The 17,497-nt window shown below is 37.5% G+C and overlaps 1 protein-coding gene across 1 annotated transcript in view; it reads right to left on the minus strand.

Annotated features, from left to right (window-relative positions):
* ITGA8 (integrin subunit alpha 8) overlaps nucleotides 1-17,497 on the minus strand; it is a 206,316-nt gene that overhangs the window by 63,264 nt on the left and 125,555 nt on the right. Inside the window, 3 exon segments of the mRNA XM_072651615.1 lie at nucleotides 6,756-6,836; nucleotides 11,041-11,120; nucleotides 13,231-13,323. Coding sequence (XP_072507716.1) covers nucleotides 6,756-6,836; nucleotides 11,041-11,120; nucleotides 13,231-13,323 — 254 coding nt within the window.

Here is a 17,497-nt window from a genome sequence, read left to right on the forward strand (position 1 = left end):
CAACCATAAAACAGCATGGTGGACAGAAAGTTGGCCTCCAAGTTAGGCAGATCTGGATTCATGCCCCACCTCTGATACCCACTGGCCACGTCCCCCTAGGAAGACTTCATTTCTCAGTATTCTGGCCAAGTCTCTGAGGCTCTAAGCTGAAGAGGTTCCAGTCTACATTGTTAGAGCACTCCTTATTGTCAATGAATCACAAGTCCCTATTCCTATCCTAAATATACTCACAAATATATGGAAGTGTACTTAGGATGGCAATATAATATATGGTCACACATGTTTGGGTGGGTAAGTTTGCACGCTTCAACACCTCCAGCATCTGAGATTTTGGGGCAATTCATCCTCCATGAGCTGGATCACAACCTCTTGACACATTAGTAGACAGCTATGCCCCTCATCTGGTGGTAGGACTTCTAACTTAGCTAGGCTGGTTCTCAAATAAAACCTGTTTCTGAGTCCCCTTCAGAAACCTTTCCAAGCCTGCAGAGCTTGCATTCTGCTGGTATTACCCTCAAGAAAGCAAGGTCACTTTTACAGTAAAATATAATGCTGGAGAAGGGCATCACTACCAGAAATCTAGTGAATGCTGTGTAGAGAGCAACATCCAGGTAACTCGATCAATGCCTGTGTCTGGAGGTGAAGACAAAAGGCCAGGGCAAGAGCAGGCAAGTGGCCCCTTCTCAGCTTTCCATTCCTGAATTTCAGTGGCTCTTCCTACCATATCTCATGCTATGTCACAAGGCCTGGACCCAGAGCCAGAGTGAGGAAGCTTTGGATAAAAACCTGGTTGAATATTCCAAAAGTATCTTATGTAGACAAGGGACAATTAAACAGGAATCACTGTTATCTAAAAAGATAAGCTGGGTAGTGATTTGACACAGTAGGATTTTTACACATCATGTATTTACCACAGCAAGGAGCAGATGGGAATGGAAAATAGTTCTCTTACTTCATGTCATCAGCTGTTTGTCACTGATTGGATGCTGGAAGTCTTGATCCCTCCAGGCAAGTGAAGAATAATTATTTTCGTGGCAAATTGAAGCCTCAACAGAAGATACCATTAATAAACCCATGCTTTTGCTTCCAGTGAGCATCAAACAATGACAGGAAAAATTCACAGACCTGCAGCTAGAAGTAGTTTCAGTGGAAACGATCTCGTTTGGCCAGCAATCACTTTGGCCTCTTAAGGGAAGCTAGCGATCAACTCAGCCAAACTCCCTTCCCCCCATCCCAAGTTCAAATCTTATTCTCTCTTTTGGATAATCCATGTCCAAAGAAAGAACAAGAAGTATTTTAAATTGAATTCCTACCCTCAGGCAAATCACTTAATAGAAGCGGCATGGTGTAGTTAAGAGGGCCCCGGACTCGGAGTCAGAAAGACCTAGAATCCTGTCTGTGTTACTAGCTGTGGAACACTGGGCACATCATTTAACCATTCTGTGCCTCAGTTTCCTTATCTACAAAATGAGGATATTGGACTTAATGGCCTATCATGTTCCTTCCACCTCTAAATCTTGCATGCTATGCTCTCTGCAGGCCTCCATTTCCTTTTCTGAAAAATTATAATAATAACAATACCTCTCAAGTTTTCTGAGTTACGTATCACAGAGATTGGGGAAAACCCTCACGTTCTTTTAGTTGAAAGTAATGAAGCAACGTTTTTTGAGGTATGGGGTCATACCAAATTTGTTCTAACATCCTCCAGAAATGTTGCTAAATTAAAAGGAAATTTTCACAAAAAGGTAATGTGCAAATGCTAAATTAAAAACTCTTGCAAGGTATAATGTTCTCTGCCAATAATATACAGTTTTCATTTCAGGTGCTAGATGTTGAGTCAAAAGACATGGGTTCAAACTCTGACTCTCCTACTTTCTACCTGCATGGTCTCAGGTAAGTTACCTTACTTCTCTTTGCCTGAAATCTCTTAATCTATACATTGAAGGGGTTGAAATAGGTGACCTTGAAGTCACTGGATATTCTGAGTTTATGGATCTATCATCATACAGAAGGACCATTAAGAAATGGTTTCTTTCCCCACTCTAGCGATGTTACAAAACATTTAGATTATACATCTAAGAATTTTATAGAAGATCTCTGATTTTAGAACAAGAAAAGTCCCTAGAAATAATTTACTTTAGCCCCCTCATTTGACAGAGAACCTGAAATCTAGAAAAGTGATGATGGGAGAAGCAAAGCTGCTTGGGATCATGGACCTCTATTGCTGCAGGGATTTCAATAGTCTCACACTAGCAGCTATGTGACAGGACCAGCTTGGCAGCAAGTAGTTTAGGCCAGGTGTTAATGTGAATACTTACAGTAGACTTGTAGACTGGCAGACTTGTTTTTGAAGGAGTAGCTCTGGACTTATGTGTACAAATGATGGGGTTAACTATAAATGTTTACCATCACCTAACATTAAATAGGTTTTCACTGCTACACAGCAATCTCTTATCTCTATAAATGTCTCACTGAGTCTCCCTATCACATTCCCCACCATAGCTATTCTAAACTTGTCTTTCTTTGCTCAAGTTCTTAGTTCTACCCACACTCCCATGGAGCAAGTAAAGCTTCTGTCTCTACGCCTTTGAATGTTCCTCCCTCTCTCCCTTCTCATAGTCTCAGAGGAACAAGGGACCATCCTTTTGGGAGAGGTCAACCTCTTCACCTGTTATTTCAATCTCACCTTTTCCCCTTTTTTCTGTGAACCTGCTCCATCAATCATCCCTACTCTTAAATCTCTCCACAGTTACTCTTTATCTCTCCTCCCATTTACTACTCAGTTTCCTAGATGGATTAGTATACCTGTGTTTTCTTTGCTTATCAATAATTAGAGTTTTACTCCTAAAGCTCTTGCAATCTGTTTTCTGTTCTCACCACTCTATTGAATGGGCTATATCCAGTGTTATTAACCTTATTACTAAATAAAAAAAAAAAACTCTTCCCCCCCACCTCCATATTCATTTTCGTTGATCTCTTTGAAGCATTTTGGAACTGGTAGTCCCACCCTTCTCATTACCCTCTCCTCCTTTGGGTTCATGAGACTACATTATTATAGTTTTCATTCCTGTCTCTGATTGTCCCTTCCTAGCCTCCTTTGTTAGTTCCTCATGCTCCTCCTACCCTTTAAACCTCTTCCAAAGTGCTCTTTTTTTCTCTTTTCTCATGTCTGTCTATCTTTCACTGTCTCTCTTTTTCTCTGTCTCTCTGCCTCTCCCATTAAATTGAAGCTGTCCATGAACAGGGTCTGGATCGCATCTATCTTTATATCCTTAACATCTTGATTATATGCCCTGATTAAAGCAAGTACTTAATAAATGTTTGTTGAGTTGGCTTCTCTGTTGAATAAAGAATACTTTCTTTCTCTAGACTGGAGGAAACTGTTGAGGGCAGAAGTTGTGGTTTTCCAAAGATCATCCACATCAACTGACCACTTTAAGAAGGAGGAACATAACTGATTATATAGACCAGATTCACTTCCAATAATTCTAATAGCCCCATGGAAGAGTCATCATTGTGTACTGAGCTAAATGTAGATGGGATCATTATCAGAAAGCAACCAAAACATATGAAATTGTTTTTGGCCATGACATCTCACAACCTATGTCAATGAAGTCACTGGAAAACTTGGGCTTATGGGGGGGAGGGATTCCTACATAGATCAAAGCACCGATACTTGAAGTCTAATATTTAGATTTAGATTTGGCAGGGGTCTTAGAGATCATTTAGTTTAATCCCTAACCAAAACATGAATCTTGTTTCCATATCCAGGCTTATTTCATAGACATCCATAGCCAGGAAATCATCCCCTCCCTCTCCCTCCCCAAGAAGGTTTGTTCCATTTTTGGAAAGCTCTATGTTTAGGAAGCTTTTTCCCCTTCACTTTATTGAGCTAAAATCTTTGTAACTTCCACCCAGGGGCACAAAGAGAAGTCTATATCTTCTTCTACGTAGCAGCCCTCCATAAATCTGAAGACTATCATGCCCCTTCTGAACTGTCTACTTCAGGTTAAACATTTTCAGTTCCTTCGAGGGGTAGCATGAGTTTAAGGCATTTTACCATTTTCTTCTACATTGCCTTCCTCTGGATGTGGTCCTGCTAGTCAATGCCACTTGAAAAATGTAGCACCCTGAACTGGACATAGCATTCCAAAGTGGGGTGGGGTTGAGAAGACCAGACTGCAGGGGAATGTTCATACTCTGCACACTCTGGTTCTGTTCATCCAGTCACAGATTTTTGCTTGCCTGCCTCTTCATATTGGTGACTCATGTTGTACCCATATTCCACAACTATCCTTAGGCCTTTTTCATGTGAATTGCTTTGTCATCATGGTTTCTAGCCTGTAATCTACTGCAGTATTAGCCAGTACTTCTAAACGGCTCACAATGTCAACAATTCAGCATAGAGCTATATTTTAAAAACCGAGCTAAGATTATCTAGTTTTGAATTAGGTTGATGAATTTCTGTGTGTTTTTCCTCAAAACACAGATACATGAAGAGATCTTCAGATTTACTCTTTAAGATAGTGCCTCCTTTAAACAACAACAACAAATCCAATATACTTGCTGCCAGTCTTTTTCTTTAGCTTTTCCTATAGGTCAGGTATAGAAGATACTCAATACGTTACTTTTTCATTCCCAGAAGAACCCAACATTTTGGAAGGTTCGATCAGCAATTTAAATGATCACATCCCTACAATGAAGCTTATGTGGGAAGGCACATCACAGTTATTAGCACAAAGGGACCCATTCCTTGTGTCTCCCTACCAAGAAAGGAGTCACAGTAGTGACAAGGAGACAATTAAATACATTTACCCCAGAAGCTCAATATAAGAAAACAAAGGGAATATTTTACATTAAGCCTTAACTTAATTGTTCTTGGCTCACTTCACCCAAGGAATGTCTCTCTCCAATTTTACATTTTATTTGCAATAAGAAAATGATTTCACTTTATGTCAAGTTGGGAAACTGAGATTTACTGTACTTTAAAAGTCCGGACTTTTAAGTACATTTTCTATCAATGAAAAGTACAGAAGAGTGAATAATAAGGTAGAAAAGAATAATGCCTTGCTATCTGTTCGCATCAACACAAATCTAAGAAATTATTAAATGTCTAAAGCTAACTTTTAAATGAAATGAAAATGGAAATTAGTGATATATAAGGGTTGTATCTTAAATGGCATTTATTGTTACTATGATTAGCCATTTTCAGTGGAGAATAAAACTGATCCACTTAAAATTCATTTTCTTTTGTTACCTAGTTTGCCTTGCATATGGTATAGACTTAGAATGTTTAAATCAAAATCTCGAAGTCCAGTTCCTCTAGCTCATATCTCGTATTTGATTGCTCTATCAACAAAAGAGACCATATTGTAATTTTAGCTATGCCAAAATTGTCAAAAATAAGGTCTATTTTTAAATTGTTGTTGTTTTTCAGTTGCTTCAGTGGGACTTGACTCTTTGTGACTCCATTTGGCATTTTTTGACCAAGATCCTGCAGTAGTTTGCCATTTTCTTCTCAAGCTCATTCTACAGATGAACAACTGAGGCAAACAGGGTTAAGGGATTTACTTGTCCAGGGTCACACAACTGAGGCCAGATCTGAACTCAGGAAGATGAGTCTTCCTGACTTGAGGCTTGGTACTTTATCCACTACACCACTTAGCTTCCCATACTTTAATAGATGGCTTAATAAACTGCTGTAACAAAAAAAAAATTGACCATCTATTGCCCTAAATCTTGGTTCTGAAATTCTCAGACTTCACCAGGTTGATCTTTGGATGACAGTTATATAAGCCATTACCCATTAGGATATCATGATAAACAGGAAATCATAGATTTCTATTCCAGGGTCCATAATTGAAGAAAACTTGAACTAAATACAGATGGAATCATTATCAGAAAGTAACTTAACAGATGAAAATCGTTTCAGCCATGACAACTCAAGATCAGTGTCAATGAAGTCATTGGCAGACTTGAGTCTATAGTGGAAGGAGTTCCTACAAAGATCAAAGCACTCTTACTTGAAGTCTAATGTTTAGATTTAGATTTAGAAGGGATCTTAGAGATCATTTAATTCAATCCCTAACCAAAACATGAATCTTGTTTACATATCTAGCCTTTGCTTAAAGATTAGGAAAATCATCATCCCCAAGAAGGTTCATTCCATTTTTGGAAAGGTCTATTTTTAGGAAGTTTATTTTTCCCCATTGTTTCTTTTTCTCCGGGAGCTACAGTTGAAAATACACAATTAAAAGTCTGCTCTACTTTTTGACATAGGGTAGCAGAATATGTGAATACACAAAGGAAGTGTATAGGCAACTCCTGTTATGGGAACTCCAACAGTGCAGATGTGTGTATACACAGAGGTAGATATCTACATATATCTATATCTACCTATATGTGCAAACATATATGTGTGCATGTACATATACATGCCTACATATGTATATATTATAAACACTGTAAATACAGAGATAGAAAGATATATAGACACATATATGCACACACATACATGTGTGTGTACATGTGTGTCTTAGTGAATTGGCTAGACCCATAGAACTATGATCAGTCTAGGGTCACATAGCTATTAAATGTTAGGGGTGGTATTTAAACCCAGGTCATCCTTATTCTAAGCCTAGGACCCTATCCCACTCTACTACTCTGACCCTAGATCTTGCAGAATATATCTGTTATTTTTTTCAGCATTTTATCTCTTCTTATGCCAGATTATATAGATACCATTTGTTACTTACCCTCTTATCTCTACTTGAGCCATAGCACTGACATTGATTTGTAAGCTCACAGAATTGCTGTCTGGATTGTCCTTGTTGGAACTAAAATACAACACCAAAGTTAATTATTATTCTAAAGAACAGTAACTACACAATATAGTCCATTTAAAAAAATCAACAACGACAAGTGGCTTGGACATTCCAAAAAAATCTTAGTTGAAAATGAAATTATTTTTTAAGGGTCAAGGTATTTTAATAATTATCACAAAAAATGACATCTGAAAATACTGTAAATGTCAGGAAGTGAATCAGTCTTTGGAATTTTGATAGGAAAATGACTAGATTGACTTTACCTCACAGGATCTACTGGGCAGATATGTTCATAAATTTGTACATTATTTCCATGGTCTGTTACACAAGAGATTGTCCAGTCAACACTTGGTTTTCATGCTAATGGTATAGATATCCCCAAAGAAGTACAATCAAAAATGCATTCATACAGGGATCTTGAAAAACATGATATTATCTACTTTCTTTACAGCATACTTTCATCATGATCCATGATCCTTACTCCATGGCTCTGAAGTCAGAGTACCTGGGTTCTGGTAATAATAGCACCTGCCTCCCATAGTAGCCATCAGGATAAAATGAGATATGTATAAAACACTTGGTAAACCTTACAATGCTATATAAATGCTAGCTCTCTGAAGCTCACTGCCTATATGACTTTTAGAAAACCTGAGCTTCAGGTTCCTCATTTGCAAAATGAGGGGCTTGGACAATATAGTTACTGAGGTCAATTTCAGTTCTATAATTTGGATCCTATTTCTTGAGTTAATATTCTCTTCACACCCACTGTCCAGGTACATGGGAAATGTGGGCTTATGAGTATGTTAGTTTATAAAAAGAAGCCAGGTCGAGATGAAAAACTGCATCATCTATGCCCTGGAAATAGAGCAATGAATTGTCCAAGAAGTACTTCAAGGATCTCAGGTGAAAAATGTACTTTTTGTAATGAAAAAATCGTAGTAAAATCATTCTTACATTTGTTGATATTTTTTCAAGCAAATTGACTTTGGGAAAAACATTTCTCCCCTCTCTCCCCCTCACAATTTAATAAAAGATGGATAAGTCAACATTCAAAGCTACAAAGAATACAGGTAGAAGAAATTAGAGCATTTACTGAACCAAATGTATTATTTTCCTATTGTTGTTGTTAAGTTGTGTCTGACTTTTTGTGACTCTATTTGTGGTTTTCTTGACAAAGATGCTGGAGTGGTTTGCCATTTCCTTCTCCAACTCACTTTACAGATGAGGAAACTGAGGCAAACAGGATTAAGTGACTTTCCCAAGTTCACACAGCTAGTAAATGTCTGAGGCCAAATTTGAACTTAGGTCTCCTGACTCCAGGCCCTCTATGCATCGCATCACCTAGCTGCCCTAATTTATTTTCTACTATGCATTAAAGTTAACATATTATCTACATCTTGCAACTGCATAGGGAGATTGAGAATGTCTTACACTCTGTTTACTCCCCAGGGAGAACTACTTGGGTTTCTATTTGGAATTCCAAGATTAGAAAGATTAATTCAGTGAAAAATGGTATAGGAACTCCCAATGAATAGGGTTTCTTCTGGTTACCTTTTTATATCTCTCTAAATTTAGAAGTTTGAAAGAATAGGATAAAATTCAATAGAAACTCTCAAATGTGGGAAAAGGTCATTAAAATGTGCTTCTTTGGTTCCCTCAATTCTTTATTTTTTTAAGGTCTTGGTTGATCATATGTGCTGATAAAGCAACCTAAACTACAAACACACGTGCAAAACAGAAATGGGCAGATGGCGAGTTCAGTTTCTGTAACAGGCTAACACTAGTATAAGCCTAGAGGGACTTGCTCACCACTGTTTGAACCCCAGTTACCACACTGGCCTATTATGATCACATCTGGGGAGCATCAGTCAGCTAGAAAGGTCGCTTTTTCAAGGACATCACTGGGAATTACTAACCACTGAAAAGCAATTAAACAATTCTGCTGGATACTGGCTTTGTGGTTCTGAGTCTCTTCTAAGTCACAGGCAATGGTTTAATTTGAAAACCCAAGTCTTCTGAGGAGTAACTACACCTTCTTCTCTTTCCATGGTAGTGGAAGACATGGGGATTGAATTATAAGAGCCATGCTTATGGGCATGGAGTGTGTATTTTAATTGTTTCTTATTTCCAACTCTTTTAATTGGCAATAAATACTACTCTTCATAGTATATGACAACATAAACAGGTATTGGGTATGGAATTCAGCTTTTAACATGAAGTATATATTGGCTTTCTAGAAATACAATGAAGTCAATCAAAGCCCCGGAAACCAAATTTTCTCATTCTCTACCAAAAATCACCCAATATGACAGTAATTCTGTGATATTCTGCAGTATAGAATTTCTAAGGAAGTTTGTACGCAATCTAGTAGAGCTTAATAAAACCTCCTCATAAGAAAGGAACCGCAATTAACGTGTACAGTTTGTATGCTTTTCTTGACTGCTCTCTAAACAGCAAGCCTCCCTTGCTAATACTGCTGTTATATTAAACAAGTAATCTATCACTGTCCATGATATAATGCTATTTATACTTTCTGCTCTATTTCTAAGCAAATTAATGGCAAACTTCCTCTATAGGACCACATCCTGATGCATGCCAAGGGTAAATATGTTCTTCACTCATTCTTCTAATGCTAGCACATTTCCTCTTTCCTCACCACTCACCATATCCTCTCTGTTCCTGTCTCTTTCTCTCCTTCTTCCTTCTCTTCCTCTGAAAGATACCACTGAGCCTCCTATGATTTTTAACCATTTAGTTATGTCAGTCAATAGAATCAGCATTCAATGTATAACATATCTTCTGGTGAAGAAAAAATGGATAAGGTGATCACATGTGTCTGTTACATACATAGGAGACCCTCCTTATTCAGGGAGGAAAACACTTTCATGTATCATAGAGTAAAAGCAGTCAGAAGGCCTTCAAATGTAAAGATTTGGTAACTTAAAAATGCTCCAAGTTAATGACTCCAAAAGCCAGTTTTCCTCTAGCTGGAGACCAGGATCCACATGTGGGGATCAGCATCCAGGGGTGCCCCCTTGAGAGTCAAAATTTGATTTTGAGCATTTGTTTTACTTTGGGTTTTGAAGCTAAAATCGAACCATTTCACTACTGTCTCATTTGCAGCTTTGGGATCTATCAAAAAAGTAAGCTGATGAGCATTCATCTCTCATGACAACTAAGCCCACAAGTGATTTCCTGGAATGCAGAATGTGTCTTACGTGTTTCCTAGGGCCCTGTTGAGATGATGCATTGCTCTCAGTTGTTTCTTCTAGCACAGTGTTCATTCCGGTTCTCAGAATGAAAGAAAAGGGTTGAAGGAAAGGGAATAAATTCAGATAAGCTCAGGGACATGAAAAGGATCAGTCTCATTAATAAGAAGTGGGGAGATGGCTGCCTACAGAATGGGGGGTGGTCAGGGATGTCTTTCATTTTTTTCCTTCCTCCATCTATTGTGCTATGTAAAACTCTGCCATCAAATACTCATTCTCTCAAGTCTTAGAGGCTTTGCCTGATCTCAGTCTTTTTCTATTAAAATGAAAATGCTCCCTGGGAAAGGGTCGCACCATCATTTATCATTTATGGAAGATTAACTGATAGTTGGCTGGGTTCAAGGTAGTTGCTTAGGGATACCAGGGAAGAGAAGTAAAAGGAGAAAGAAAGAGGCAGATTCTGCCCACTTCATAATCTGGTCAAAGACTGGTCCTGACAATAAGAATCCTTTCTTCTTCTCAGATATATGTAGTAGCTGACGGTGGCTAGGAATGACAACTGGTATAGTGATCACATGGGATGGTCCCATAAGGCCAATTTAACTACTACAGATAAATATTGAAAAATGCCTTTATTAAAACACTGATCAAAGTAGGGAAACTCCTAGAGATCCAGGGGTCCTTAGCCTTTTTTAAAAAAATCATAGACCCTTGTGACAGTATGGTGAAACTATGAAGTCCTTCTCAGAATAATGTTTTCAAAAATACTAAATAAAATGTGTAGGGTTACAAAGGAAACCAATTATTCTGAAATGTGCTTATCAAAATATTAAAGGATCCCAATTCATAGACCCCCATGGACTATCCACAGAACTGCAGTCTTGGATGGGTGATGAAAACTTTGATTGCTCCTTTCGAAGAGTTTTTAAAAGATGAACAAAATAAAACAAGGGAATAAAAGCACTTAATTCAAAAGTTCATAGTCCCTTAATGAAGGGAAATCTTACCTTCTGATTTGGAGATCAAAGTCAATGCTTGTGTTGGTATTTTTAAGACGGGGAACAGCAAATCGGAGTCCTAGTGAGTACTAGGAAAGAATCAGATACGAGATTCAGCCATGACAGGATCCTAGAACTAGAAAATCATCTTTGCCCCAATTTAAGGATATGTTGCACAGTATCCCTGACAGACGGTCCGCTATCCAGCTTCTTTTTAAACACTTCTGGTGATGGTGAGCTCTCTCCTTTGAAATGTAGCCTATTTTATTGTTGGCAAGAATTAAATACCAAGTAAGGGGAAAACCATGAAAGATTGGCAATATGGGGGTAATAGAATATTATGTTCATAACTAGTGTCAAACACTAGCTTTCAAAAATAACCCTGCTTGGCATTCTTTGTTTTTGTTTTTTGCTAGGAAAAAATTGTTTAACATTTCTAAGAAGTTGATAAACCAGTAATGTATTTAGGCTTATTATGGGCATCATATGCTGCAAGAATCAAATGATTTTATACACACACATATATACACATATATTCATATATGTGCATGTATCTGTGTATTACTTAATCTGTTTAATACCTAAAATGTACAGGGTCCTTTAGCAGGCATTAAGAGCAGTACAGAGATGAATATAACATAACTCCCGATCTTATGAAACAACTTTTAAAATATGGGGGTTTGAAATAATATTCCCTTACATTTGATTAATGCTTCATGCCTTTAATAGTATCTTTACCCATAGAACCACACTGCAATCAATGGACATAAAATCTTTTAAGAACACAAAATAGGTAGGTAAATATATCACAGTGTCACATGAGAAAGCAATATAATCAAATTGAATATAGTCAGAACTGCTATAAAGGTAAGATAAGAAAGTAAGTAGTTTTCTACTGCAGTAAGCCTCAGAGATAAACCATTACAAACAACTCTATCCCTTGGTCTCTTAAGATTATTTGGGTGGTCAAATGGATTGGCTTTCTTTTTTCCCTTTACTTGAAGTCATTTTAGCTTTAAAATTCAACTTTGGGAACATATTCTATCCCATCTTCACTCTCTTTTATATGACGGTGGCATGACAATTTTTAATCCTTATTTTTTCAAGTAAAGAATTTCTCTAAGTTTTAAAGATCTCACAGTATTCTCTGCCTGGATTTAATACTAAAACAAGAATTAGAAAATAATGATCTGCAGATGCTCAATATCAGTGACTTTATTTCTTTCCTGTTTGGTCTTAGGTAGGTCTTCTCACTCAAACTAGGTGGCTGGATTTTTCTTGAAACACTAGGTAGGAGACTCATTAATTGGCTCATAAACACAATGCTGCTATGTAGTTTGCTATGTTGTAGTTCAAATATCCTATTTTAATTACGTATCTTTAAAATTATGACTTCATGTGATATTGAATATTTGTGTTGCCTGCATAGTTTAAGAACTTACTTGAATAATCATTATTTATTTTAAAATTTTCATTTTAAAATGACATTTGAATTCCCAAGAAAGACTATTATATTATTAACAATTTTCAGAAGACCATGAATAATGAAGGAGACTTAGGATCTTGTTTTCAAGTTGAAAAAAATAACATAGCACATGAATATAGCACATTTATTAGTTTGCATACAGAAGAGGCACCTCAAATATCAATTGGGAAATCCTCTTTGAAACTGACAATGAAAACCGAGGAAAGAGAAGTTTCCTAGCTTACTTTGCCTCAGCAAAATTTGATCTCTTCTTCTGATCATATGACTTCTTTGCCTCTGTGTGTGTGTGTGTGTGTGTGTGTGTGTGTGTGTGTGTGCGCGTGTGCAGGCACCTGTGTGTCCTTTTTTTTAATTGGAGGTGACTCAAGAAAGGAACTCAGATATTTCTGGGTTTTTTTTTTTTAAACTGAGGTTCTACCATAAGTTTTGCAAGTGGAACTAATGCAAAGATAAATCTGAATCAGAAAACCGGTTCTTAGTGTCAAGAAGAAAGGATATAAAGGCATTTTCCTTTTATGTTTTTGATCCCAGCTCCTTTACTCTTTGTGGAAGATGATGCTAGATCTCATTAGTCCAATAATTTCCCATCTAAATGAGTAATTTGTTTTAGCTGCTGATCGTTAAGTAGCTGAGTGCTAATTGAGTAGTTTTCCACTAACTTCCCTTAAAATTCAATTAGATAAAAATCAGCCCCGCATCTGGTTTTCTCTTACATTCATTGCAGCCACCATAGGGTTCCCCAGGTCACACACCACCATTCTGGTTACGTTGTCCATCTTGTACTCACAGCTCAGTGGGTGCAGAGCCTGCAACAAGGGAGAACACCAACATCGAGTTCATGGGGCAGAATAAATTATACCTTGGCAGCCAAGGAAAGGGGTTGTGAAATTCCTTTGATTTTAAACACCTGTGTGGGCAATTCTGCACAGATTTAATTTGTGATTGTCAACTTAGAAGGAGGAAATGGGAAAACTGAAAAGGATTGGGGGGAAGCCTAATTACAGAAATAAATGAGATGGAGGATTATGTCTGTTGTGTTTTGTGGTATGTAGTGTGGTATCTACTTAAACATTTCCAAATGGATTTCCCATCTTTCAGAATGAAGATTCAAAGGATAAAAAAAAAAAACAAAAAACTTAAATACTATGTTTAAATAATAATAATGGTAACTCCTGTTCATATAGAGACTTAAGGTTAAAAAGTCTTTTCCTCACAACATTGCTATCAGGTAGATGACTGACAGGTAGCTGAAAGTGAATGTATGTGTGAATAAATACTATGGGGATGTGCTGTATGTAATGACTTTTCAAAGAGGCTTTCAAAGATTTCAATCAAAGTCAAAATGAAGGTAAGTTTGAAGAATTCCAATGCCTACCCCAGCTCCAGGGTGGTGGCGGAAGTCACTGAGGACACGAGTATATATTCCTCTACTACTGAATATGTGAAAAAATTAAACAGTTGATTAAACTTAAAAGTAGATTCATGTTGTTAACTGTCCTACAGTCAAGATCGCTCTTCACAGATGGCAACTGAATATACTGGTGCAGTAGAAGGAGGGCTGAGTACGGACAGAGTCAGAAGACTTGAATTTGGCTGACTATATGTATGACCTTGGGCAATCATTCCCTGGACCTCAGTCTCATTATCCATAAGATGAAAAGTTTGAACTCAATAATCTCACATGGTGCCTTCTAGCTCTAAATCTATCTCATCTTATTATTATATATTGAATGTTATATATGCTTGTGTTCATTTATATATTATTACTGTTACCAAGTGATATGTATCATCAGATTTCCTCTGGCTACTCAAGGTCTGATATACTAGTACCTAAGCCTTCCTAAGCAGTATCTCATGCTCTTATTTGTGAATCAGTTAAACTAGCACTGAATTTGGATTCTGAGAACTTAGGCTCAGGTCCTGACTCCACTAGTTATACATCTCTGAGCCTCAGTTTTCTCAGCTGTAAAATGAGCTGGAAAAAGAAATGACAAACCACTTTGGTATCTCTGCCAAGAAAACCCAAGTGGGGTCAGGAAGAGTCAGACACGACTGAAACTACTGATCAACAAAAAGATTCAAGTTTGACCATGTCACTCCCCCCACTCAATAAAATCAGAAGCTCCCTATTGTTTCCAGTTTCAAATAAAAACCCCTTGGTTTGGTTTTTAAAGACCTCTCCACCCTCTGTGCTTCCTGTCTTTCCAGGGTTACATTTCCCTCTCCCCCACATACTCTATGATCCAGTCACACTGGCCTCATTGCTCTCCCTCATATATGGCATTATCTCCCATTCTGTGTATTTTCATTGGCTGTTCCTCAAGCTTGGAATTCTCTCCTCCACATTTTTCTTCCTTCAGTTCTCAGCTAAAATTCTACCTTCTGCAAGAAGCCTTTCTCAGTCTGCTTAATGGTAGTATCTTTCCCCTGAGGTTATCTCCCATCTATTCTGTAGATGTAACACATATAGTTGATTGTATATTCTCCCAATAGACTATGAGCTCTTTGAGGGGAGGGACTATTTTTTGCCTTTCTTTGTATCCTGAGGATTTAGCACAGTGTCTGGAACATAACGAGTGCTTCATAAATGCTTTCTGGCTGACTACACTATTGGAGAAATTTACTGAATAATGAAAACAAAGAAAAAGAAAATGTATCCACTTGCTAAGAAAATAGCAAAAGTATTAAAGTTATTTCTCTGTTGTCCTGTAAGACTTCATCAGGATTTTCCATTTCTCATGCAACTCTTATCTTCTTTGGTAAACATTTTGATTCTGTCCAGCAGCCAAAAAATAAACAATACATTTTTCATCCTTGCTAGAAATAGTACTCGAGCTTTTTGGCACCTACATCAATCAAAGATCTTTTTTCTCCCTTCCTATTTTTTTACATTTATTTTCTTTCAATGGTTTAGAATTATGGAGCTGTGATTTAGGAAAAACAATTCTTGTTTTTATAGATAACTAAGTTTTTTTTTATCCATTGTTCCAAGGACCCTTTTCTAGTCTTCCATTTGTAGCTATAATCAAGTCATTAGTTCTAAGTTGTTGAGGACTTTGTGATAGTGTAGGGAGGTAGGCAATTGTTCATTTTTTAATAAGCAGTAAAAAGAAAGAAAGGGAGAAAGAAAGGAAGGAAGAAACAAAGAAAGAAAGGAAGAAAGAAAGGAAGGAAGAAAGGAAGGAAGGAAGAAAAAGAAGGGAAGAAATCTGACATTCCTCAAAATAACGTTGCCTTCTCATCAACGAGTCATTGCGCATGTGAGTACAGGATCTGAGCACATCTCATTTTCCACTTACATTGCTTGAGAGTTAGGATCGTTTCATTTATTGTCATCTTATCTCCAGCACCTAACAGACCCCCTGACACAGAGTGAGCTCTACATACTTTTTGATTGACTGACATGTCTTCATCCTGCTGATCTCCTACTCCACCCTCAAGTCCCAGCTCAAATGATATCACCTCAATGAAGCCTTCACTGTTTCCCACAAAAGGAAATGACATTTTCTCTCATCTGGTCTCCTTGAATTTTGTACTCTTTATATTCAGATTTTCTTAGGCTACTTGGTATGGATTTCTTCTTGGTTCCCACACTGCCTGCTTAGATTATACTTAACTGAGAACATGTCTTACTCCCCTTGGTATAATCTAAGCTCCTTGAGGGCATGGACTGAGCCATTAAACATTGTATCCCCAAATTTTTGCACATAGTAGACATTTAATGCTTGTTAGTGTTAGAGCTACACTCTAGCTTTTAAACCATTAATCTGTGTATATCTTATCTCTCCTTGCTTGATGATAAGTTCTCCCAGGGTAGAAAGCCCATCTCATTAATCTTTTATGCAACTCTCTCCACCTCCTCCCCCTACATACCTGTACTAATGGTAGGCATTTAATACATTCTGGCTGAAATGAGTGAATGAATGTTTTAAATTGATCAAGAATTCAATACTTCAATGATCTATAATTTCATTGGTGTAGGTACTCTCTCCACAGACAGATTGCAACCTCCTTACAAATTAGAAGATACTTCTTGAGAGTCGTCATGGCTGAACCATTCATTACTCTGCTGTCTCCTCGGTAATGAGCCTCCTTGAATTTAGCTAGGCTACAATTCAGTTACTATACAATCTGTCACCAAGCCCCTATTCCAAAGCTTCCCGGCCTTGTAAGTCCTACTAGACTACCAGAGTTTGTCCTTTGTTGCCATACGTGGTCTTTGGAAACCCACCGTGATCTCCCCTCCATTATAAGATACCCAAGTAGGACAGTGGCAATAATGCTAATCAAATGCAAGGTAACTATTGAGTGTTTACCATGTGTACAGCACTGTGGAGACAGACATTAAGGAAGATGCAGAAGAATATTAAGGCATAGTGCTGTCCTCAAAGAATTAATAATCTAGCTAGGAAGCCAGATATTAGCACTCCACAGCATGCTATATACCATCCTTCATTTTCTACTATACTGTTGGTATCATAACTTTATATCTATATGTGTTTATTCCTTCCAACTTTATAAGTACACTAGACATTCTTTTTTTTTCTTTTACTGATCTTTTTGTAAAACAAAGAAATGTGATGGACACTGACACTGAAGTCAGGACCTGGGTTCAACTCTTGCTTCTGATATGTATATATGTGACCTTGGGCAAGTCACTTAAATTTTCCTGAGGCTGTTTTTTCATCTCTAACATGAGGGGGTTAGAGTAGATGGCCTCTGAAATTCCTTGCAGCTCTGTAGCTATGATCTGCTCTCCTCATTACTTTGATTACACTATAACAGCTCAAAGAAGAAGAACATAGTACCTCCACTCCTGGCAAAAAATTGTAGGAAAATGCTATCAAAAGGAGGTTTTTTTTTTTTTTTAAAATGACTCTTCATTAAGGCCTCTGAAATCACACAAGATTCTTCACGTTGCCTGAGATGTAGTTTTGAACAACAGACAAGTAAAATATCAGCACTGGGGGATAAAGAACT

The sequence above is a fragment of the Notamacropus eugenii genome, chromosome 3 (assembly GCF_028372415.1).
Source record: "Notamacropus eugenii isolate mMacEug1 chromosome 3, mMacEug1.pri_v2, whole genome shotgun sequence".
Taxonomy (NCBI): Eukaryota; Metazoa; Chordata; class Mammalia; order Diprotodontia; family Macropodidae; genus Notamacropus; species Notamacropus eugenii.